General features: G+C 41.9%; 1 protein-coding gene and 1 pseudogene across 5 annotated transcripts; both read right to left on the reverse strand.

Moving 5' to 3' along the window:
* Nucleotides 1–1,236: 1,236 nt before the first annotated feature.
* Nucleotides 1,237–12,663, reverse strand: CUNH1orf162 (chromosome unknown C1orf162 homolog). Of its 5 annotated transcripts, none has more exons than XM_078154955.1 (9): nt 12,555–12,663; nt 12,312–12,414; nt 9,712–9,747; nt 8,609–8,659; nt 3,815–3,863; nt 3,495–3,567; nt 2,974–3,071; nt 2,179–2,231; nt 1,237–1,843 (listed from the first exon to the last, which is right to left on the reverse strand). In XM_078154955.1, exons 5-9 carry the CDS (start codon nt 3,861–3,863, stop codon nt 1,664–1,666), a joined length of 453 nt encoding a protein of 150 aa, XP_078011081.1. In that variant the 5' UTR covers nt 8,609–8,659; nt 9,712–9,747; nt 12,312–12,414; nt 12,555–12,663; the 3' UTR covers nt 1,237–1,663. The 5 variants fall into 5 exon arrangements, with proteins under 5 accessions (XP_078011081.1, XP_078011078.1, XP_078011080.1 ...); XM_078154952.1 differs by having other exon boundaries at nt 2,974–3,101; XM_078154954.1 differs by lacking the exon at nt 3,815–3,863 and having other exon boundaries at nt 2,974–3,101.
* Nucleotides 12,664–15,471: 2,808 nt separating this feature from the next.
* LOC110216482 (phosphoglycerate kinase 1 pseudogene) lies at nt 15,472–23,585 on the reverse strand (annotated as a pseudogene).
* Between the last annotated feature and the right edge of the window lie 2,384 nt (nt 23,586–25,969).

The following is a 25,969-nucleotide window of genomic DNA, read 5'->3' on the forward strand; positions in this document are numbered from 1 at the left end:
AGGGTACCATAGGTTTCTCTAGGAATCTCAATAGGTTATTTCAACAGAAATTTTTCTTGAAAATAGCTCCATGAATCCTAGGTAGGAGGTCATAATACCATTAAATCTTAAGAGATGATTAGGGATTAACCCTATCTGGAGTCTGGTGGATGGATGGGGCTATTTATTTCTTATACTTTTTTGGTGTGCAGACTCCTTCAGCAGAGCACAGGGCTGTGTAGGCCACCAACTTTCACCAGAATTAAATGGCACAGCTTTTGATGAGTGAGATAACCTGTAAGGGATATCATGAGTAAACTATAAATTCATTCTGGAAACAGAAGTCAGATTACAAACATTAACACCAGGGGACGCCAGACTGCTGATCACCTAGAGAATCTTACAATCACACTTCTTAAACTAGCAGGCCAAATGACCCGTCAAGGTGCCTGGAACCCTATGATTCTGTTTGGCTGTCTTAGAAGCAAACAACAAAAAGCTAGAGGTGACTGGACAAAGCCTGCTGCATCTGGGGCCAGTTTTAAGAACTGTGGGCTTTTGAGCTAGAAATTTTCTAATCCTCATAGGGGCCAATCTTACCTCAGGTCCCACAACCACGGAGAAAGAAAACAGGTGAGATGCCCCCCTATATAAGGGCTTGCTGATTCCAATAAACAAGCAGAACCTTGAGCCCTCTTCAAGAAAGCGGAGGAAAGAGGAGCTTGATTCATTTCTCAACAAGCAGCAGAGAATCACGGGATGGTTCCGTTTTTTCATATCTTTATAAGGTATGTTCCTTCAACAGAGGAGGATAAGGAATTGGACCTCACACAGAAGTTAGGGAAAAACCCCAGCTCCCTTGCTTAGACAAACAGCCCAGCAGAAACAAAGGGGAACATTCTCTTAGGTTCCACTGCCATCATGGGGCTGGTGGGGTTAGCTTATGTTCCATTTTCCTGCTTAGTATTAACCATTTTCCCAAACTTGGTTTCCCTCACGGTAGCCTCTTCTTTGCCTATGAGTCTGCTGTTAGAGGAAGGGTGTAATGACTTTTACTCAGATTATTCTTCCTCTGTCTCTTTTCTACCTCAGATTCCTAATTCCTTAGAAATTGCACTTGGTCCCATTTCCGGCTTCTGGCTTTTCCTCACCATTGTGGTAACTGACTCCCTTTCCTAAGGGCCTGTGATCTTGTGGTTCTGAGCTTTAGAGAAAGTTTGGAGGGCTCAGGCACAGGCTATCAAGAAACAATCCAAGTTTGTGTAAGGTGTCTTTATTGTGAATTTTCCAGCTGCTCCTCCAAAGTCACTTAACACCATTAACTGCACTCACTGAACTTTATATGCTATATATAGCTGTAATAGTCTACAAAAGAGACACAGTCCCTACCTTCCATGATCTTACAGACTGAGTCAAAGCCAGAGGATCTGCAATCCCTTCTACGGCTACTTTTGAAATTACTAGATAAGGGGTAGCTCAGGAGGACCCGAGTTCAAGTCTGGCCTCAGACTTGACCCTGGGCAAGTCACGTAACCCTGATTGCCTCACCAAAAAAGCAAAAAAAAAAATTACTAGATTAAGTATTTAAATATGTCACAACCATATAGGGATTGTTGGGACGCACAGGATGAAGGGGACCAAAATCTGGAAAAGAGAAAACGGTCCCGGGCTAGGGCCATCAGGTCTAGCGGATCTCCCCACTTCCACTGGTGGCAGGGCTGGTTTTGGTTTGCACTTTGATTTGTGCATAGACAATGGGTTCCAATTCTTCTCGCTGGTTTTGCGCAAAGCAGACTCTGTCTTCTTCTGAATCTTTGAGAGACACATCAGCACAGGTAAGGGCTTCCTCAGCAGTGGGGCAACACTGTAGGGAAGATATGGAATAGAAGAAGTGACTGAGATTCAGAGTTGGGGGCCATTGGAGCAAAACCTGTCCGAGGAAACAGGACATTAGGGTAGCAGGAACCAGAGGTCTGGAAAGCTTTGGATTGCAGGGTTAATGGCCATGTAAAGGCATTAGAAAGAGTCCTTCTCGGAGTCCTTTCCCTTAGCTTCCCAAAAAGCCCAAGCTGCTCCTACTTCTGGTGCTATAAAGTCCAGATGGAAGTGTCAAGGCTCAGATGATCTTAAACTTGCTCATTCCATGCAGTAAATAAAGGCATTTTGGCTTAATGTCCTCTGATCACAGAATTCTCTTACCTTGTGGGAAGGGTCTGAGGCCCGGGAAATTGCCTGGGAGCTGCTGGTTGGATCTGTCAGAAGATCAAAGAGAAAGAGGCACAGACCTTACAAACGGGGCCTGGAGAAAGAGGAAGCTAGCTTCCCTCTGGCACCTACTTAGGGGCTCTGATGGGAGAAGTCGGGAATAGGAATCTCCAGTCCTGAGGGAGTGGTGAGGAGAGATAAGGCAGCGTGGTTTGTGGGTTTTTTGGGGTTTTTTTTCCAGTCATCTACTCACTAAAAAAGTAGTGGAGTTCTTAGTTTAGAATATATGCCACATATCACTGCGTACTGGTGACAGGCAAAAGCGCAGTCCCTGCTTTCAAGGAGCTGACTCTATAACGGAGACTCCATGCCAACAACTATATGCACGTGAGATACACACAGGATAAATGGAGTTTCAAAGGGGAGGAACTAGTGGTCGGGACGGTAAAAGCCTCTTAAGGAAGGTGACTTCTGAGTCTTAAAGGAAGCCAGGTCAGCTAGAAGGTAAGACTGAGGAGGCACACAGGTGGGGGATGGAACCTTCTATGTGAAGAATAACATGAAGGTCGATGTCACTGGATCATAGACTATAAAAAGACTGGAAAGCTAGGAAGAGGCCAGCTTGTAAAGGGATTTAAAAGCCAAACTGAGGAATTTGTTTGATCCTGGAAGTAACAGGGAACCACTGGAATTGTGGGGTGGGGAGGACTTGACTTTAGGAAGATCACTTTACAAGTGCTGTTCTATAGAGAGAGAAGGGTCTTCGAACCTCTTTTAGGGACCACTTACATTTGGGGCAGCTCTTCTTGATGAGGCAGATGATGGCAGTGACCAGAAGCGTCAGAAGGACCCCAGCAGCAAATGCCATAAATAAGTAGGGGTATATTCTGTTTTGGCAAACAGGGGATAAATGAGCCCTTTGAAATCCAAGCCAGAATGTAGCCTTGTTTTACTATGAGAACACTCACAAAATATAAACCTTATTCACTGAATTTATCCTTATCACCCTAATCTTACCTCTCTTAGCCATCACTGAATCACAGGCATAAATTGTTAAAGTTCAAGTCAACAAGCATTAAGTGCATACCACCCCTGAACTAAGCCCTGGGGATACAAATACCAGAAAGACAGTCTCTGCCCTCAAGGAGCTTACATTCTAATGGAGGAAGACAAGGTATAAAATTGCAGGGTAGGGAAGGTCTGGAGAACTAACGAGGTTTCAATATCCCTTTCGTCTCTGAGCTGTTATCTCCCCACACAAAACCACACACATCCTTGACCCCAGGTAAAGAGGACCAGAGATAACTTACTTCTCGAGAGCAATAGTTGGGCAATCTGGTATATCAGTGTGTGTGGCTTCTGTTGATGTGCCGTGTGGTTTTTCTACAATGGAATTACAAATATATGTTAAGGAACCCTTTGTCCAGTGAGGGGCTCCACCGTACCTCAGAAGATGGCTGCAGGTGAAGACTTAATGCCAGTGGAACCGGGAATTAGATCAGTAGGGACTCTCAAATTCTTGACTAGCTATAAAAACAAACAAAAACATCTTTAAAAGACAGAAGGCCACACTAGAGAGTACACTAGTCTTAGGAAGCACTTGGATGCCAATTCTGCCCCAGATACTTACTACAGCCCTGGGCAGGACATTTAAGCTCTTTCAGCCTCAATTTCCTCATCTGTAAAATGGGGATAAGAATACCTGTCTTAGAGGGCTGTTGGGATCAAATGAGAAGCGAGTGAAGAATCATGAGCCACGAAGTGCTATATAAATGTCAGCTGTTACAAGTAAAATTTACAAGCATGAAGTGGGGAAACAGACAAAAACAAAATTCCTTTCCTCAAGGAGCTTACATTCTACTTTCATACAGTATTTGTGCAAATGAGTAAGGGCACATAGTTCATTCAGGTTTTGATATTGCCCTGTATCTTTCACCTTGGCTGACACAGGAAAAGGAGAAATAATCATGTATATGCATGTGTGTATATATAAACATATATACACACACACACACATAGTATGGGAATGTACATGTGTTTGAATATTGCATATATATGGGTATATATATGCACATTTATACACACATATACATATATGCCCATACATATCCACCAAAGGCTACAGCAATCAATTCTTACTTGCTCCAGTATGGTTCCCCCCACTCTGAACTACCAGGTCGCTCATCGGTCTTGGTTCTAGATGGATAAACTAACTAATGGAGCATAGCATGATAAGGCCTTTGTGATTACATAGTCCCAACGGGCCTTTGTCCCATCCTCTCCTATCTTCTCCAGAGGTCTGTTCCGTTGATCATCGTCCCCCTCCTCCCCAACTCTTTAAAATCTTCAGTCTTTTTTTATCCAATACCTTCTTCCCTACTGTGTACAAATGTGCCTAGGTCTCTCCTAGCCTTTAAAAAAAAGTACCCGTTGGCCCTGTTAGCCTCTCAAGCTGTCATCCTCTCTTTCACCGCCAAACTCCTAGAAAAAGCTGTCTATCCTAGTTGTCTCCGCCTCGCCTTCCTCAGCTTGGATCTGGCTTCCAAGGCTGCCAATGCTAAACTCAGCGGGCTCTCCCCAGTCTCCGTCCTCCCTGGATTCATTCTTCTACCTGGCTTTTCGTTACGCTGCCCTCTCCTAGTTCTTTCTGTCCATCTGACTGCTTCTAAGCTCCCTGGGTCATCATCAAGGCATTACTCTCTGTGGAGACCAAGACAGACCCCCGTTATCTCCCATCCCCAAACCCGTTCCTCATCCTAACTTCCCTACCAAGGGAAACACTGTCATCCTAATCATCCAGGTTGAGACTGCCATCCTTGACTGCTTGCCCTCACCTATCTTGTCCAGTCCTTTGTTGTGCCTTCACAACATTTTGGGGGTCATCTACTCCTTTTATCTCCATTCCCACAGCCTCCACCCTGCTCACCCTGCCTCAGGTCTCCAATCCCTCTTCCACACATACAGTCACCAAAGTAGTTTTCCTGACTTGCACCCATCTTCTCAATACATTCTAGGGGCTCCCTGCAACCTCCAGAATCAAATACAGGGTGTCGCACAAGTCTTAGAGCTTTATCACTATTAAAGTTTAAAACTGCACCGAGACCTCTGGGTCACCCTATAGGAACTCTTTGGTAGGTAAAGCTCTTCACCCCCTAGCCCCCTCCTGCCTTCCTGCCTCTTCTTGCTGTTTTCACAATGCTCCAAATCCCTTCTCTCTGCGGCTTTGTGCTGGCTGACCCATATGCCTGAAATCTCTTCCTTCCTCAATGCCACCTCTTGGAATTCCTGGGTTCCTTTAAGACTCAGCTCAAGGCCCTTTGTGTGGAAGGCCCTCCTGCCCCCCAATGCCTAGTGCCTTCCCTCTCAGGTTACCTTTACTGTACATGCTTCTGTGTGTATAGCCTGTCTCCTGTTAGACTGTAAACTTTGAGGAGAGGGGCTGTTGTTGCTTATATCCCTAGCACTTAGAAGTGATTCAGAGCTATTTGTTCCTAGCACAGGGCAAGCATTTAACAAACACTTACTAATTGACTAAAGGGCTCCATCCTGACTCCTCTTCTTTCCAAGCTCTTTTAGAGAGACCTCATCAGGACCTAGAGACTGTCAATTCCCTCCATGTAGAGGACTCCCAAATCTGTACATCCTCCCTAATCTCATTGCCTCAATACTAATCCTGCATTACTGGCTGTCCCATAAGCATCTCAAACTCTCCATGTCCAAAGCTGCTCCCTCCCTCCTCCCTATTTCTGTCATGGAGTCATTATTCTTTCACAGTAGGGAAGAAGGTATTAGATAAAAAAGACTAAAGATTTTAAAGAGTTGGGGAGGAGGGGGACGATGATCAACAGAGCAAACCTCTGGAGAAGATGGGAGAGGATGGGATAAAGGCCAGTTGGGACTATGTAATCACAAAGACCTTATCATGTTATGCTCTGTGTTACACATTAGCTATTTTGTCCATCTAGAACCAAGATGGTAACCTCAGAATCAGTCACCTTTGACTCTTCCCTTCCCCCACCCCTCTATGTCCATTTGCCAAGTCCTGTCAATTCTATCTCCCCAGGGCTCTCCCACATGCCCTTTTCTGTTTATTCACACACCATCATTTTAGTGCAGTCCCTCATAATTTCTTGCCTAGATTTACGGCATGAGCCTCCCAAATGGTCTTCCTGCCTCCAGCCTCATTCTGCTCCAACCCACCCTCACAGGTGCCAAAATATGTCTAAAAGAACACGCCGGATCGTCCTGCTCCCCTGCCCAAGACGCTCTTGTGGATCCTGGGATAAAAAACAGCCTCTTGTCTGTCAATCAGAGACCTTCACAATCTCTCTTTCTAGAGTGATTATACGTGACTCCCCCTCATGTGCTCTGTATTCCAGCCAAATTGACCTACCTACTTTTCCATGTGTTTGTACAGGCTGGAATGCTTTCTCCTCTGCCTCAGAGAATCCCTAGCTTTAGCTCAGCTTACCTTCTACCTCCAGCAGGCCTTTTTCCTATTTTCACATTTGTAGTGCTCTCTCTGTCTCTGTCTCTGTCTCTGTCTCTGTCTCTGTCTCTCTCTGTCTCTCTCTGTCTCTCTCTCTCTCTCTCTCTCTCTCTCTCTCTCTCTCTCTCTCTCCTCTCACTGTCTTTTACCTTGGCTCTGATTCTCTCTCTCTCTCTGGTTGTCTCTCTTTAATTCTCTGCCTCTCTCCGCTGCACCCTCCCCCCCAATTACTTTGAATTTACTCAGCATATCTTCTGTATACAAGTGCATTTTGTTTCTCCCCAGTAGAATGTAAGCTTTTGACAGCAGGGACTATTTCATTTTTGTCTTTGTATTCCCAACAGGTAATATAATGCCTGTCCCATAGGAGGTGCTCAAAAAATGCTTATTAAATTGAACTGAATGTAATCAACTGCCAGTTATCTGCAGAAATAGAATGGCACAATGTGGATAAGCCAAAAAAGAACAAATAATTGTAATTGAAATGCAATATAGGATTTTTTTTCTTGTTGGTTAGGAAAAGGGACAGTAGATGTGCATTCCTAATATGGTTTTATTTAGCTAATAATAAAATTGAATATAATAATAGTGATAAATAATTAAAAATAATAAAAGTGACTTTCCTAAGCCTAGTAACAAAACCAGGACTAAGTTCGATGTCAGAATCATGGGATGTTAGAGTTGGAAGCCAAAAAAACCAAATCACTTGGTCTAACCCCCTCATTTTACAAATGAGGAAATTTTTGAGGTTGTGGGCTCATAGATCAATTTACAAATGGAACAGACTGCAGAAGCCATCTAGTGCAACCCACTTGTTTTTTTTAGTCTTGAAAACTGAGGAAACTCATGCAAACTTGTTTTACAGTCATGAAACCAGAGAGAGATGGTAACTGACTTGTTCAAGCTGATACAACCAGTAAGTGGTCAAGCCAGGATTCAAACCTATGTCTTCTGAGTTTATATGGGAATGTAATGGACCGTAAGAACCAAGGCTAGGGTTCTTCCCACCCCATCTGCCTCAATTTCTAGCTCATTTTTTGTTTCTGCTAGACTATGGGTCCTTAAGCTTTTGTATCAAGAACCCCTTTGGCAGCCTGTTGAAACCTATGGCTTACCCAGAATTACTCAGAATGTTTTTAAATGCACAAAATGGGCAGAATTGCTAAAGAAACCTAATGAAATGTAGTTAAGATACTAAAAAAAAAAAAGAAAAAGAAAACTAATTCCTGGACCCCCTGTGCTAGACTGACTGCCTATTCCCATCCTCTTCTATAGTTCTTGTCCTTAACCTACTGAGAACTGAGGACATGTGACACGTCATTTCCAAAGGCTAAAGTTCCTATTTAGTGGGCAGGGTTATTTGTATTCCATGAGCACTATTTGACAGTAGAAGAAGAAGATATAGCAGAGTCGAAGGGGAAAACACCTATTCTGAAAATATCCCCCCTCCCCCACCCCACATATAAGAAATAACTAGAAAACCTGTGACCACTCAAGGCAGCAGGGGGACAAATGAACTGTACCCTAGATCTCCTCTAGCTGTTACATAAGTGAGAACAGGACCCATCCCATATTCACAGACCAAGGGCAGTGTCACTCTCATTTCCCTCTTTTCACCTCTTAGGGCCATAGTGAAATTATTTTCACATCTGCAGGGATATAACGATCAGTGGTTTCCCATTATGTTGCTCAAGCGCTTGTTCCCAGTGACCATAGCCTGTTAAATCAAAAGAACCCAGGCTCTTCTCTTTATTTATTTATTTTATGAGTGTCAAGTGTTTGGTCTGAGGCCGATTTGAACTCAGATCCTCCTGGCTGCAGGGCCGGTGCTCTATCTGCTGCACCACCTAACTGCCCCCGAGCCCAGGCTCTTCCAAGAGGCTCATGACAAGGGCTGACTGAAAAAGACAGTGGGGTTGCGTGTCCAGAACTTACCAGTGCTTGTCATTGGTTTGGAGACACTTGATCCCATTTTTTTTTGTTCCTCTGAAGCAAAAAAAGAAAAGGACAGGGTCAAAACTTGGCAGGTAGAGATGTTCTCAGTTGCCTGTGTCTGAGATTGTATGCAAGAATCATAGAATCAAATCTGTCTTTTGAGAGCTGAAGGAAACCTTAAGGAAGACCTAGCCCAACTCCCTCATGTTGCAGATGACATATTTGAAGAGCAAGGACTTGCCCAAGGTCATGCAACTATTACATGCTTTTGAAACCTCAGTGTTATCCCAGACTTTCTTTTTCTTGCTTACTCTACACATCCAATCAGTTGCCAAATCTTGGAATTCTTTTCTCTTCAATATTGTACCCATATACGTATACATACACACACATATACTCCTCTCTTTCTACTCACAAAACTACCATGCCAGTTGGACCCTTATTACCTCTTGCTTGGACCATTGCTATAGCTGCTAATGGATTCCTCTCTCCACTACAAATCCATCCTCAACACAGCTAATAGTGATTTTCCTAACATGAAGATGTGTGTGACTGTATAACTACCTCCCCCAGTCCCCTACTCGATAAACTTCAGTGGCTCCCCATTACCTCTAGGATCAAATGCAAATTCCTCTGTTGAAAGTAGAAAAACTATTGAACTAATAAATAAGACTAAGAGCTGGTTTTATAAAAAAAACACAATAAAATAAATAAACCTTTGGTTAATTTAATTTAAAAAAAAAAGAAAACCAAATTACCAGTATCAAAAATGAAAAGGGTGAATTCATCACCAATGAAGAGGAAATTAAAGCAAATATTAGGAGCTATTTTGTCCAACTGTATGTCAATAAATCTAACAATCTAAGTGAAATGGATGAATATTTATAAAAATATATAAACTTCCCAGATTAACAGAAGAGGAAATAAAATACTTTAATAACCCTACTTTAGAAAAAGAAATTGAACTCACCATCAATGAACTCCCTAAGAAAAAATCAGGTGGCCAGATGGATTTACAAGTGAATTCTACCAAACATTTAAAAAACAATTAATTCTAATGCTATATAAACTACTTAGAAAAATAGGTGAAGAAGGAGTCCTACCAAATTCCTTTTATGACACAAATATGGTGCTGATACCTAAACCAGGGAGAGCCAAAACAGAGAAAGAAAATTATAGACCAATTTGCCTGATGAATATTGTTGTAAAAATTTTAAATAAAATATTATAAAAGAGATTACAGCAATTTATTACCAGGATAATGCACTATGACCAGGTGGGATTTATACCAGGAATGCAGGGATGGTTCAATAATAGGAAAACTATTAGCATAATTGATCATATCAACAAGAAAACCAACAGAAATCATACAATTATCTCAATAGGTGCAAAAAAAAGCTTTTGACAAAATATAGCACCCATTCCTATTAAAAACACTAGAGAGGATAGGAATAAATGGAGCTTTCTTTTAAAATGACAAGTAGAATCTATCTAAAACCATCAGAAAGCATTATCTGTAATGGTGATAAGCTAGAAGCCTTTCCAAAAAAATTGGGGATGAAACAAGGATGCCCCTTGTCACCACTATTATTCGATATTGTACTAGAAATTTTAGCTTTAGCAATAAGAAAAAGAAATGAAAGGATTTAGAATAGGCAACAAGTAGACGAAACTATCACTCTTTGCAGATGATATGATGGTATACTTAGCGAATCAACTAAAAAAATTCTTGAAATAATGAACAACTTTAGCAAAGTTTCAGGATATAAAATAAACCCACACAAATCATCGGCATTTCTATATTTTACTAACAAAGCCCAGCAGCAAGAAAATAACTGTAGACAATATAAAATATTTGGGAGTCTACTTGACAAGACTAACCCAGAAACTGTATGAACACAATTACAAAACACTTTTCACACAAATGAAGTAAGATCTAAACAATTGGAAAAATATCAATTGCTCATGGATAAGCTGAACTAATATAATAAAAATGACAATTCTACCTAAATTAATTTACTTATGCGGCGCCATACCAAACTACCAAAAATTATTTTATAGAGCTAGAAAAATAATAAGATTCATCTGGAAGAACAAAAGTTCAAGATATCAGGGGAATTAATAAAAAAAAATGCAAGAGAAGATGGTCTAGCCATACCAGATCTAAAGCTATATTATAAAGCAGCAATCATCAAAATTATTTGGTACTGGCTAAGAAATAGAGTGGTGAACCAGTGGAATAGATTAGGTACACAAGTTACAGTAGTGAATGACTATAGTAATCTACTGTTTGATAAACCAGCTTCTGGATAAGAACTCACTATTTGACAAAAAACTACTGGGAAAACTGGAAAATAGTATGGCAGAAACTAGACCAACATCCTACACCTTCTGTCAAGATAAGGTCAAAATGCGTACATGATTAAGACATAAAGGGTAATACCATAAGCAAATTAGGAGAACAAGGAATAATTTACTTGTCAGATCTATGGAGAAGGGAAGAATTTATGACCAAACAAGAGATAGAGAACATTATGAAATGCAAAATGGATAATTTTAATTACATTAAATTAAAAAGATTTTGCACAAACAAAATCAACACAACCAGGATTAGAAGGAAAACAGAAAGACTGGAAACAATGTTTACAGCAAGTGTTTCTGATAAAGACCTCATTTCTCAAATATATGTAGAGAACTGAGTCAAATTTATAAGAATACGAGTCACTTGCCAATCGATAAATGGTATGAATAGGCAATTTTCAGATGAAGAAATTAAAGCCATCTATAGTCATATAAAAATGCTCCAAATCGCTATTGATTAGAGAAATGCAAATTAAAATAACTTTCTTCTCTCACAATATGACCAATGTGGAATTATGTTTCCATGATTGCACATGTATAACCTATATCAGATTGCTTGCCATCTTGGGGAGGGGACAGGGAAAAAATATTTGAAACTCAAAATCTTATAAAAATGAATGTTGAAGACTACATGCAACTGGAAAAAATAAAATAACTATTTACAAATATATATGTATACATATGTATATATGTATATTTCTTTGTTTAGCATTTAAGACTCCTCACAACTTGGCCCTTTCCTACTTTTCCAACTGTTGAACCCATTATTCCACACTATGCTCTCTATGGTCCACTGGGCCACTTACTGTTTTTCACAAACCACATTGTGTCTCTGCACTGGCTATCTCCCTTCTTCCTTTCCTCCACCTCTTAGACTCCCTGGCTTCCTTCAGGACTCAGTTGAAGTGCTACCTTCCGTGGGAGACTTATTCTAGACCCACCAGGTACAAGTGCTTTCCCCTCTGTGGCTTTCATGTACTCTGTATCTTGTATGTACAGATACAAGATGTATGTGGTATTTCTCTTTTTAGAAGGCATAAAGGCAGAGGACTGGTTTTACTGTTGCTTTGTGTTTGTAGCACTTAGCAGAGTGCCTGCCACAAAGCAGATGATTAATACATGTTTGTTGATTCATTGATTGGTTTAACATTATCCCTGTGAAATAAATTTAAAGCCACTGAACTCATTCTCCGAAGTCATAAAAAAGGAGAAAGCCATGTAATTCCCCCCAAGAGCTTGTTTCTTACTTATGCACACAGAGAAAAAAGAGGAAACAACTGAAAATTAATTTCAAAACCCCAAATATTTGGCAAAATCAAAGCATTGATAAAGTGAAATATACCTTAAAACAATTTTTGTTTGACTAAATCCTGGAGCGCTTCAGTCATACAAACTTCACCCTTTAGGACGATGGTATTTCCCAACCATTTAAAGAGAACCTCTTCCTAAAAAACAAAACAAAATATATATAAACAGGCAAGATTTTACCACTTAAACGAACAGAAAGGCTACTTAGCTGATGATTTCTTTAGGAGAACAATTTCTTTTAGACTAATGAAGAAAGAAGTGTAAAAAATGAGTTTACCTTAGAAGCAAAACTCTGGTAAAATGACTGAAAAAACGTTGGACTGCATTGTTGTACTTACTTCCTTTTTAGGGACTCAGCTCATTTTTGCAACAATGATGAAATACTGTAGTTAAACCACCAATCAAAGTAGCCGGGGACATGCTACAAAGTTCCCATATGCCTTCAGCTTCAGACTTCTCATTACAAGTAAGTCACAGGGAAAGTGCTGTCAAGTGGCTTTGTTTCATAAGCAGGGCTTCTTACCGAACCATTTTGGTCCTTAAATGTCCCAATAGTCGCTTGTCAATCTGACTTGAAACAGGAACACAGAAGAAGAATAGAGGGACAGCTAGGTGGTACAGTGTATAGAGGACTGGCCGTGGAGTCAGGAGGACCTGAATTCAAATCTGGCCTTAGACACATAACACTTACTAGCTGTGTGACCCTGGGCAAGTCACTTGACCCCATTGCCTATCCTAAAAAAAAAAAAAGAAAGAAAGAAAAAAAGAAAAGAAAAGAAGAATAGAAAAGGACCATTGTGTTATTCAGCCAAGTGTTTATTGAATGCCTCAGCAGCATGGTGCAGTGGGAGGACCACTAGGTTTAGGGTCAGGTGACCCTGGTTTTGATCCTGGTTCTGCCATTTATTCTTTGTGCGACTGTGGGCAAGTTGCGTTCCTGCTCAGTGCCTCAGTTTCCTCATCTGTAAAACATGGGCCTTGGACTAGGCCAGGGGTTCTGTAAAACTTGGACTCAATCAAAAGGCCACACCCAAGGACCTAGAGGGCCACATGTGGCCTCGAGGCCGCTGGTTCCCCACCCCTGGACTAGGCAATTTCTAATATCCCTTCTGTCTCTAACTCCACAAACTGATGATCCTACTTTGTTTGCAGCATCCAACCCAGGGATACAGAAATAAGACGTGATCCCTGCTCTGAGAATCCTTAGAAGCCAGTTGAATATAATTCAAGAAGCATTTATTAAATGCTTGTGCATAGGCATCGGTGATTCAAAGACAAAAGCAAACCCAGTCCTCGTCCTCAATTCCAGCGAGGGAAGGAAGACAACACTGCCACCGATTAGGAAATATGTAATTAGTAAATTAGTTAAAAACACAAAAGGCAGAAAAATGTAAGGTCCTGGAGGGCAGGGGCTGTTTTCATTTTTGCCTCTCTCTCCTCATCCCTTTCTTGCCCCAGTACCTGGCACCAGGTGGGAAATTACTAAAGACTGAGGAGGATCAGAGAAGCCTTGAAGAGAACTAGGGATTTTGAGAAGTAGAATGTAAGCTCCAGGAGGGCAGGATCAGGGGGCCGGGGTCTACAAGGGCTCCTCTATACACAGTCCCTGGCACACAGCAACAGATCCATGCTTGTTGATTGATTGAAGAGGTGAGGACGTGAGAAGTGTGAGCACTTCCCATGTGAAGATAGCCTCTGCAGAGACACGGAGGCAGCAAGCAAGTTGGCTTTTTTCTTTTTCAAATGTAAAGAAGGGAGGTATTTCTCATCTCTTCTTCTAGGCCATACTTGGTCGTTACAAGACAATATTTAGGATTTTTAGACGTCATTCTTTCTGTTTACAATATTGCAATAATGTATATTGTTCTCCTTGGTGAGGCTCACTTAACTCTGCTTCACTTCATATATCTCTCCCCATTCTTCTCTGAATTCTTCCCACTCATCATTCCTTATAATGTGGTAGTAATCCACTACATTCATGTATAATTTATTTAGCCATTCCCTAGTCAATCTACTTTGTTTCTAGCTCTTTGCTACCACAGAAAGTGCCATGATGGATATGTGCTATGGGACCTTCTGATCTTTGGAGGCCCTGGGTTGAAGAATACAAGCATCTTATTCATTTTTTAGTATAATTTCAAATTGCTTTCCAGAACATGGTAGATGAGAGGGAGAGAAATGTGAAGTCAGTTTGGAAAGACAGATGAGAGTCAAGTATGAAGACATTTTGTGGTGGGAGTAATGCCCTAATGTCATACCCCACCCCACCCCTTAAATATAGACTGGTTTTTCCTTAAAACAAATTGAAACTGCTCAGGATTTAATTTGCTCGATTTAAAGGTCATGTGACCAACAAGATGGTGGACTAAACATTTTCTCCAAACCCCACTGATTCCAAAATCCCCTAAAGAGGGATGATGTACCATTTAGAACACAGCTGAAACTAGAGGAAAAGAAAACAAGAAACCCAACAAGGCAGCAGCCTTATGAATTAACATAGAAGAATGCTAAACTCACTTAGTACCCCTCCCCAACCAAATTCCATGTTCAGATGGGGTCCTCAAACTGACTCACAGGCTTGTTTGTATGTGTGTGTGTGTGTGTGTGTGTGTGTTGTGTGTGTGTGTGTGTGTGTTTTGAGCTTGAACTTTTATGAAAAGTTTATTTAACATATCAACCTTCCCCCCTCCCCCCAAACTGGAGTTTCTTCTTGTTTCCATACTGTGTATGGGTAATGACAAAAACAGCTGCTGACAAAGCTGAACAGAACTATTTCAAGAGAGTATAGCTAACAGCAGCGTCAGCTTTTTTTTCTCTTTCTAAAGGCAAAATAGAAATAAATACATGTATTTATAAAATATATGTACATATACATCTATACATATACACAATGTATAGATACATATATAATACAAATATGTGATATGTATTATATACATATATGCTATATATATACATATCCATGTATATAATACATATCACAACAATGGTTTAGACACACTAAATGAGCTCAAGTGAGATCTGACAACAGGCATACCCAGGAACCACAAAGTTGAGTTGAGCTGCTTCTAGGGCTCTCATTGCCCCATCTTCTGGCCACTGCTTGAGGCCTGAGGGAGAAAATTGCCTAACGCCAAGGAAAGGGACAGGAAGCAATGCAAGGTCACCTTGGAAGGGTTGTGCACAGGCACCAGCAGGCGGGACAGTGGAATCCATTAGGCATTGCTCAGGGTGGCTCCCCCAGGGAGGACTTTGCCCTCCAGCAGCTCTAGACTGGCACCACCCCCAGTGCTTACACAGCTGACTTTGTCCTCAGTGTTCCGTTTGGTACAGCAAGCAGTAGTATCCTCATCACTTGGCCTCTGCCACATTGTTCATTAGCTCTTTGGTTCCTGGAACAGAGGCTTCCCACTCAAATTCTCCAACGGGTGCATTCCACACAATATATTTGGCCTGGGGCCACAGCTTCCAAGTACTTCTAGCTGCTCTCAGGGCCACAGTCCAAATCCATCCATCCAGCAGTGATGCCAGGGGCCAATGTGGCTTGTCCAGTCTTGGCATTCTCATCAAACTTGTGCATTGTAATGAAGTCAATAGGCAAAGCGATCTTGACGCCATTCTTCTCAGCCATTGGTCAAAGACAATCTTGGCCCCCTCTTCACCAAAAAGGGAAGTTCTGTTGTCGAGCACCTTGAGGAAGATGAAACTCATTCCACCACCTATAATAAAGTCTCCTTGACTTTATCTAGCACATTGTTGATCAACTGGATTTTGTCAGCAACTTTAGCTCCACCCAAGATGGCCAGGAAAGGCCTCTTTGGGATCTCCACCTGGACAAAATAAGTCAGCTCCTTTTTCTGTGAGGAAACCACGTGCCTCCTGAGTCAGAGCCACTCCCACTACAGAACCGTGGGTGTGGTGAGCAGTACCAAAAGCGTCATTAACATAGACACCCTGTCGCTTGGAGAGGGATACGTAGAAGGATTCTACTTTGGCTGGCTCAGCTTTGATCTTGTTCCCAGAAGCATCTTTGCCTTTTCCTTCTTCTACATGGAAGCGACGATTCTCTAGCAAAATGATAGAACTGTTAGGTGGGTTAGCACAAGCTTTCTCCACTGCTAGACCCACCCAATCCTTCAGGAACAGAATACCTTTGCCCAGCAAGGGTTTGAGCTCTGCAGCCACGGGCTCCAACGAGTATTTGTCAGGCATGGAGAAAACATCAGGTTGGCCTGAGTGGCTCATCAGAACAATGGGCTTGGCTCCATTATCCAAGAAGTAATCGATGCTAGGAAGAGTAGTCCTGACTCTAGTTGCTGTTTATATCTTTGTTCCTCATGGGAACATAAAAATCCACCCGCATGATGACTCTTATCCCGTTCAGGTCCACCTTGTGCAAGGTCAGTTTGCTGGAAAGAGAGCCATGTTGGTGGAGAGGAGATAGAGGGATGGCTGAGACTGTGGCTGCGACTGGAGCTTGGGCTGCCTAAGCTAGAGACTTCTCTGTGCCCCAGGGTCAGCACCTACTGCACAGGCTTGTGTTTTGAGACCCACTCAGGGATTCTCTCCACACTGCAGAGATTCTGCCAGAATGTCTCATCCCCTGCCCATCCACCTCTCAGCTGTAACAAGCAAAACACATTTACTCTGCTTTGCCACTGCAAGAGGATAGGGAATGGGGGTAGATGAGTGAAGCCAGGGAGGTCAGTAGTTGGAGCAGAGGAGGAAGAGCACTCCAGGAATAGGGGATAGCCAGAGAGAATGCCCAGAGCTGAGAGATAGAGTGTCTTGTTCATGTAACAGCTAGAAGACAAATGTCACTAGATCAAAGAGTCTGTGTCAGGGAGTGAGGTGTCAGAAGAGGGGAAAGGTAGAAGGGGGCAGGTTATGAAGGAGGTAATAAAAAGCTACTGGCATTTTGTATTTGATTCTGAAGTCAATAGGGAGTTACTGGCATTTACTGAGTAGGAGAGAGTGATATGGTCAGACCTACACTTTAGAAAAATCACTTTAGTGGCTGAATGGAGGATAGATTAGAATGGGGGGAGACTTCAGACAGGCTATTGCAATAATCAAAGTGTGAGGTGATGAAGGTCGGTCCCAGAGTGGTGGCTGTGTCAGAGGGGAGAAGCAGGGATGGTATTCCAAGAAGTTTGTGTGGGATGCCACTCAAATTAAAAAACACACAGAGGTATCCAAGGAGAAACAGAAAGTTAATTTATTATTATTATTATTATTATTATTATTATTATTATTATTATTATTTCAAATCTCGAGATTTGGGTGTCCCTCCACCAGAATGCTCTGATGAGGGGAAACAAAGTACAGGAGCAAAGGACCTGGTTAAATAGCCCTAATGGGCAAATCCCCCCTCCCACCAACTGGCCAATGTTTTGGCTCACAATCTATGGAAACAGAAAACATAACATAGAGAACAATATACATTTCTGTATTTAGCCCCTTAGTTTGCTGAAGTAATACCAAAGAAGCGATTAAAGATGTGCCATCAAACTAGACACTGTACTGTATAGTCAGGTCAAGATACAGAGGGGGCTTCTTTGGGAGTTTCAGGCTTGGCAAACTTTAACTACTGAACAATGGCATGGGCGGGGAGGTACTTGGGGTTGAATTCTGTATATCAGGTGATTTCTAGTAAATTGAAACTTAGGCCTGTTGGGCTGCTATGCCTGCCTTGAGGTAATACAATTTCTATTTATTCTTCTAGGAAGTTTTCACGGGACCCCTCATCCCACTCAGCCTTATCCCAAACCTTAATTACACTGAGGAGCCTTCACTGGGACATCCCATTCAAGTTGCAAAGGTGAAATCAACAGGCAATAATAGCTGGGGTATGGGGTGAGTTCAGAGATAGTGAGGAACCCAGGATGATTCTTAGGTTGTAAGCCTGAGGGATGGGAGGATGGTGTTGCCCTCTATAGTAATAGGGATGATAAGGGGCGGGGGGAGAAGGTTTAGGGGGAAAGTTGATAAGTTCTGTTTTGGACATGTTGAGTTTAGGATGTTTACTGGATGTCTAGTTCAATATGTCTGAAAGGCAAATGGAGATGTGAGATTGAAGATTAGTAGAGAAATTGGGGCAGGATAGTTAGATTTAAGAATCATCAGCATGGAAATGGTAATTAAATCAATTAAAGGGGAAGGAGTCAGAAAGAGAAAGAGAGCTGCATCTGTGAGGAATTTTTTCTCACATCAAGTCCAAGTTTTCTCTTTGCATTTTCCAACCATGCATTGTTCCTTGTTCCACCCCCTGGAGCTAAATAACAAGTTTAGTTCCCCTTCTAGCTAGCTAAGTGGCACAATAGATAGAACGCTGGGCCTGGAGTCAAGGAACACCCAAGTTCAAATCCAGCCTTCAATAGTATCTGAGTGATGTTAAGGAAGTCATTTCCTCATCTGTAAAATGGAAGAGCAGGCCTGAAACACCATGGACTAAACCTCACAACCTTCCCCACCTCCCCATAGATGAATCAATATATTTTATGGAATTAAACTGTAGAACAGGAAGGTGCATAAGTGGGAAGAAAAGAAGAGGAGCACAGAGTGTGTGATGTATTGTAATCAATTTCATGGGTAAACAATGAGAAGAAGATAACCTACCCTTGAGGTAACTGGACAAGAAGAGAAGGTATAGAAGAAGGGGAGAGGTAGCAAAAGAGAGAGATTAGAACAAGGGGAAAGAAAGGGGGCATGAGGTTTCCACGGAAAAGCTTTCCTATGGTAATGGAAGATAGGGACCTCTAGTCAGGGGGGAGTTGACAGCTAGAGAGACCGTTTCATTGGAGAGAGTGTTATGTCTCTCTGGACAATATCCTGCCTCAGGGGAAGGGAAATTGGGGCTCCTGGGGGCGACTGACACTCAGGAGGGTGAGAGAACAGAACATGGACCCAGGAAGGAGACTGCATGGCAGATGGAAAGGAGAATGATCCTGGGGAGACCAGGAGCTAAAACAGAACCACATAATTTGCGACACAGAGTAATTTCTACTGTGGTACGATGCTTCCATCCGCATTACTTCCAGCTTCTATGAGTGAAACGCAAGAGAAAAAAGGGACAATGGAATATGATCTATGAAGACAAAACAGAAGTTTTTAAAAGTAGCTCAGACTTGGTGCTTCAGAAACTTTAATTACATGAAGAACACAAAGATGAAAGAAGTACTAGTCACACTATGAATCAAAGAATAAAAGTTCAGAATAGAAAGAGAAGAGAATTAATGGAGAGCAAGATAAAAAAAAGCCGTCCTTCTTGGGAAAAAGGGGCAGAAAAGGGAAAAAAACTAACAAAAGCAAAGAAGAGGAAGGAGGGGAGATTTTGAACTAATCACTCATAGAGGAAAGAGGGGAAAAGAAAGAATTAGATAACTAAAGAACAACATCAATAAATAAATCCACGAAACAGGTGGAGAGTTCGGAAGAGAGACTATGGGAATAGGGTTGCATCAAGGTAGATTGAACAAAACAGATTAATTTAAGAGACAAAAGGCTGCCTTAAAAGAGAAAGAGGAACCAAAGAAAAAGCCTAATTAAAAAAAAAAAACTCCAAACCAAAAAACCAAACTCAAGCAATACAAGAGACACGAATGGAAGAGAGCAGAAATTTAACTCGTGACTTGAAGTGTGAATGTATCCAACAGTCCAGTAAAAGCAAAAAATGACAGGTTGGATAAGAAAATGAAACCCCATAGTCTGTTGCTTGCAAGAAATATATCTAAAAAACAAAGACATACATAGAATACAAAATAAAAGGTTGGAACAAAATTGACTATACACTAGATATATCCAAAAAGCAGGAATAGCAATCACACTATAAAACAAAGCAAAAGTAAAAATTCATAATATGTGCAGAAATAAACATGGAAATTATGTTATGCTTAAAGAAACACCAGAAAACCAATATGAATATTAAACTTAGATGACCCAAATAACCTTACATCTAAATTCCTAAAAAAATTAACTAATTTGTGAGATGTGACTTAATTGATGCAGTTTAATTACTGACTGGGCATTGCCTCAGTCAAACTGAGACCTGTTAAAGACCTTAGCTTAAAAAGGCCAAAGTCTGTTATCACATCCAGGGCCATTTCCAGTCATCCTGATCTCTATCTTGCCCCTGGACCCAGATGGCTCCAGAGAAGAAAACAAAGCTGGTGACTTTGCACAGCCCTCTTTCACTTAAATCCAATTCACTTTCATGTCATGGCGTCACCTCCCTGATGTCATGGTCCTCTTTGAGAACTAAGGGTAAACAACTACTTTAGTGGGAACAAAACAGCCACGATGTGAAGGGCTGAAGCTTCTCCCTCTGGTTTATGACCACAGGCCAAGAGCATGAATCACTCTGGAAACTGTGTTCAATTGAATGTCAATGTTTTATCCTGAATGAATAATCCCTCCCTCACTATGAATATCCCTTCCCAATGATGGCTAAGTGAACCTTATTTAAAAAAAAAAACCAAAACAAACTACTAGATAAATTGCAAGTGTCTAATTTACAATTTAAAACCCAAAGAATAAGGGGATTAGGCTCAGTCAGACTTTGCTCACAACAGCTTTAACTGCCAGAGGAATTTGTATCCTAGAGGTGATAGTTGAGAAGACAAGATCCAGAAAAATCAGTGCAAGATACAAATGCTTAGATTCCTTAAAAGTTTGCCCAATATGACGGATGTTCTAATAAATCTTATCTTTGGCCGAAAGAAGGCTTGGGTCGAATTCTTTCAGGCAGGACCTGTGTGGTGATTTTGGGGTCCCAGCACTCCTAAACCCTTAAACCTCAACAGTGTCAGGAAGACCTGAGTTCAAATTCAACCTCAGATACTTACTAGCTGTATGGCCCTGGGCAAGTCATTTAACCCTGTTTGCCTCAGTTTTCTCACGTGTAAAATGAGCTGGAGAAGGAAATGGCAAACCACTGCAGTATCTTTGCCAAGAAAACTCTCAACTGGGTCACAAAGAGTCACACACAACTAATTGACCAAGCAACAAGACAGAAGGAGGTCTTCAGTGGATCCTTCCGGGACCTAAGCTTGACTCTGGAGGCTAATTAACATGTTTCCTTTGTTTTATCAAGGACTTGGATAAAGGCATAGATGGCATGCTTATCCTGCTTAGAGCTGACACAAAACTAGCAGAGATAACTTACCTAATAGATGAAAGAATCAGTTCTTGAAAAGACCTTGAGAGGCTAGAACCTGTCAAGAGCCAGGGCCAGATGTGCTAAGAGGTAATTTAACAGGTTAGTGTAAAGACACTTGGATTCAAACATAAACTTCACAAGTAAAGATGGGGCAGGCATAGCTAGGCAGCAGGTCATTTGGAAAGAATTCTAGATGACAGACAAGAATCAAAAAGATCCCAGGCTAGAACATTGTGTTGAGTTTAAGCAGCTGAATAGTAGTAGTAAATGTAAAGCCTTGTTGGGTTCACAGAGCAGATTTCACAAGTACAAGATGGAGAAATCATCGTTAGGCAGTTTCTCTGAAAAATATCTGAGGGTTTTAGAAGACTGCAAACTCAAGGAGACAACTGTGAGATATGCACCAAAAAAGCTAATTCATTCTTGGGCTACATTAAGAGAGGCATAATGAATGAATGGGGAGGGGGGGAGGAGCAAAGCACTGTGGTAAATGCTGGAGAGACACAAATAGAAAAGTAAGACAATTCCTGTACTTTAGCTGCCAGGTAGATGGAAAGGTCCCATGGATGGTCCTTGTGTGTGGTTTATCTTTTTTGTTCATAAAGAGGACCATCACATCAGGATGATGATGCCATGACATGGAAGTGAATTAGATTTGAGTGAGGGAGGGCTGTGCAAAGTCACCAGCCTCACTTTCTCCTCTGGAGCCATCTGGATCCAGTAGCAAGACATAGATCAGTTCAGTTGGAGAAGGCCCAGGAAGCACTTGGGAGACCTTGGCCTCTTGAAGCTGAGGTCTTTAATAGGTCTCAGTTTGCCTGAGGCAATGCCCATTCAGTGAACAGGCCGGTTTAAGATGTGAGCCAAAGGATGGCCCCTTTAATTTAAAAAAAAATCAAACTGGGAGGGGAAGACCCTCAGGGTTGGTGGCCAAAAGAGAAACAATTACTATTTACATTCACTCTGAGCCAGGGGAGCTCAAAAAGTAACCATTAAGTAGTGCTTGGGCCTGGACCTATTGTTGTCCAATCTGTGAGAGCCTGACTGAATTGGATTTAAGGCATTGTCTTCCTTCTCCCATGGTCCTCAGGATGAAGTGACAGTGCAGTATTAATGCTTCTTCTCTAATGTCATTTCCACTGTTAAAATATCAGTTTCAAATCCGGCCTCAGACACATAACACATAACTTACTGATGGGGTGCTTTGGTACTTGTGTTTGGGTGCTTGTACTTGTACCCCAATTTCTCCCTAGCCTCAGAAACACTGTCTCTGACAACCACTCCCCAGCCCAAGGACGCTGTGCCTAGCAGTTATTCATGCATGGGCCTCAGCACGACTCTTATCTCTCTCCCTGGTACAGCTACACAGCTGGGCTGCTCAGGCCCCAGCCCTCAGATCATGTCTCTGGAAGCCTCGCAATTCTTTAGTAGTTCCTGTCTTGTAAGAAAGCTTTCCCTTGTTGCAGAACATTCTCTCATCAAGACAGAGGGAGAGGGGTGCCTTGCCCAGCCCAAGGATTTTGTCCTTGGCCAGCCCAAGGACTCTTCCTCCTGCCAGACTCCAAAGATCCATACCTCTATCATCTCCCTCCCTGTCCGGTATACTCCCTGTACTTTCCCATCCATAGCCCCCAAAGACACCTGCACCTTTGGATTACTTCATCAGTGTCCCTGGCATTCCTTTCCCATGCTCTTTTCCATATGAACCCTAGCTGCATTCTCAGTCTCTCGCAGGATCCTTAAGAATCCTTGCCTGCTGAAAAGCGTAACAATAAACTTTGCCACCTTGGCTTGAAGAATGCTTGAGTCTGTGAATTCATTCCAGACGACCCGTCCTGTACTCCAGTCTTTGAGGGGTCACAACCTCTCAACCTCTTACGCTGCAACATTACTAGCTGTGTGACCCTGGGCAAGTCACTTAACCCCAATTGCCTAAAAAAAAAATTTTTTTTTAAATGAAATACCAGTTTCTAACGTTGAACAATTGGACAATCCAAGGACCGTGGTGACAAGACCTTCCTCTCCTGGGTCTTCAGTAGCTGTGGTTGTAGCACCTATGCCAGCTGCATCTCCAGAGTTTGCTTCCCAGGACGACAGCTGAGGATGCTGGTCTGGAAGCATTACTATTCCTAGGCTCTTGGGTGTCTCCATCAGGGCCTAAGGGGAGATGGTAGTCAGAGCCGGGGTGGTATTGGTGGTGCTGGTGGTGGTTGGACTCAGCCAGAACATATACTGCCTCCCTTCTCCTCCTTATGATCTCCTGCTGCTCTAATGTGATAGTCCTGCTGTCATCTTGGTCTGGTCAGACCATAACTAGAGTATTATATTCAGCTCAGTCAGTCAATAAACATTTATTAAGCACCTGTTATGTGCCAGGCACTGTGCTAAGTACTGGGATACAAGGAGAGGCATAAGACAGTCTCTGACCTCAAGTAGTTCTAATGGGGGAAGAGGGACAGAAAATGCAAATATATACAAAGCAAGCTATATACAGGATAAATGGGAAATAACAGGGGGAAGGCCCTAAAATTAAGGGGTTGGGAAAGGCTTTAAGATGAGATTTTAGTTGGGACTTGAAGGAAATCAGGGAACCCAGTTTAGAGCACCAAAATTTAGGAAGGCCTTTGATAAACTGGAGATGGTCCAGAAGAGGACAACTAGAAATGTGAGGGGACTGGAGTCCAGGCCATTTGAAGATCAGTTGAAGGAATTGGAAAAAGGGACATGATAACCATCTACAGGTATTTGAAGAGCAGCCACATCAATCAATCAATAAATGGGCCGGGCACTCTGCTGTTATCTGGGGATATAAAAAGAGGCCAAAGACAGTCCCTGTCCTCAAGGAGCTTACAATCTAATGAGGGAGATAACATGCAATAACATGCATACACAGAGAGAGAGAGAGAGAGAGAGAGAGAGAGAGAGAGAGAGAGAGAGAGAGAGAGAGAGAGAGAGAGCGCAACCTATATACTGGATAAATAGGAAATAATTAACAAAGGAAAGGCACAGCAATTAAGGATTGGGGAAGTCTTTCGGTAAAAAGTTAAGATTTTATTGAGGCTTAAAGGAAGTCAGTAATTAGAGTAGAGTAGGGAAAGTGTTCCAGGCATGGTGGACAGCCAGAGACAATGCCTGAAGCTGAGAGATGGAGGGTCTTGTTTGTGAAACAGCACAAAGGTTCGAAGACCCTTCCAGCTCTTGATCTGTGGCTCTAAATATCCACAAGTCTAAAACTATGGAATCAAGGCTTGAAGGGGAGCCATAGAATTTTAGATTGGGAAGGAACTTTCAGAGGCCATAATAATCACAGCTTCATATAGCACTTCAGCGTTGGTAAAGTACTTTCATGTACATTATCTCAACTGGGCCTCATAACTTGATAAAATACAGACCTTATCACCATTTCACAGAAAAGGAAACAGAGTCTGAAAGGTTACGTAAGCTTCCCAATATCACACAACTTGGGGGTGTCCAAAGCAGGATCTGAATCTAAGTCTTTTGGATTCCAAGTCCAGCACGTTGTCAGTTAGTGCACTATGCCAAAAGTGTCAAACGCATGGCTGGCGGGCTTAAAATGACATTGGAAAGTGGTTAACAGAACAAAATAAAAGCAGTAATTTAAATGTATGGTTTTCTAAGGCAGTAGGTGCCCACAAGAATCCTTATGTATCATTCAGTGGTCCTCATTTCTATTTGAGTTTGACCCCCCTGTACTCTACCACACTCTGTATCTGACTGAGAATCATTTTCATATCTTTGACAAGTGGTCATCCAGCCTTCAACTGGAAGTCTTTAAGACAGATGTCATAATCACTTTATTTTTTATTTTTAAAATTTTTTTAATATAAATTTATTTTTAGCTTTCAACATTCACTCCCACAAGTTTTTGAATTCCAAATTTATACCCCATCTCCCCCCTCCTCCCACCCCAAGATGGCATGCATTCTGAATATCCCTTCCCCTAGTCTGCCCTCTCTTCTATCTCTCTCCCCTTCTCTTATCCCTTCCCCTTCTATTTTCCTGTAGGGCAGGAGAGACTTCTGTACCCCATTTCCTGTATTTCTTATTTCCCAGTAGCATGTGAAAACATTTTTTTTAACATATGTTTTTAAAACTTTAGGTTTCAAATTTTCTCTCTTCCTCCCTCCCCACCCACCCTCATTGAAAAGGCAAGCAACTCAATATAGGTTGTACATGTGCAGTTATGCAAAACATCCATAGTAGACATGTTGTGAAAAACTAACTCTATTTCCCTTAATCCTATCCTGCCCTCCCATTTATTCTATTCTTTCTTTTGACTCTGTCCCTCCTCAGAAGTATTTGCTTCTGATCACCCCCTTTCCAATCTGCCCTCCTCTCTATCATCCCCCTGCTCTCTTGTCCCCTTCTCCCCCTATTTTCCTGTAGGGTAAGACAGATTTCCATACCCAATTGAATGTGTATGTTATTCCCTCCTTAAGCCAAATCCTATGAGAATAAGATTCACTCATTCTCTCTCACCTTCCCCTGTTTCCCCTCCACTGTAAGAGACTTTT

This window comes from Phascolarctos cinereus, unplaced genomic scaffold, assembly GCF_003287225.1.
Source record: "Phascolarctos cinereus isolate Bilbo 61053 unplaced genomic scaffold, phaCin_HiC Scaffold_5;HRSCAF=322, whole genome shotgun sequence".
Taxonomy (NCBI): Eukaryota; Metazoa; Chordata; class Mammalia; order Diprotodontia; family Phascolarctidae; genus Phascolarctos; species Phascolarctos cinereus.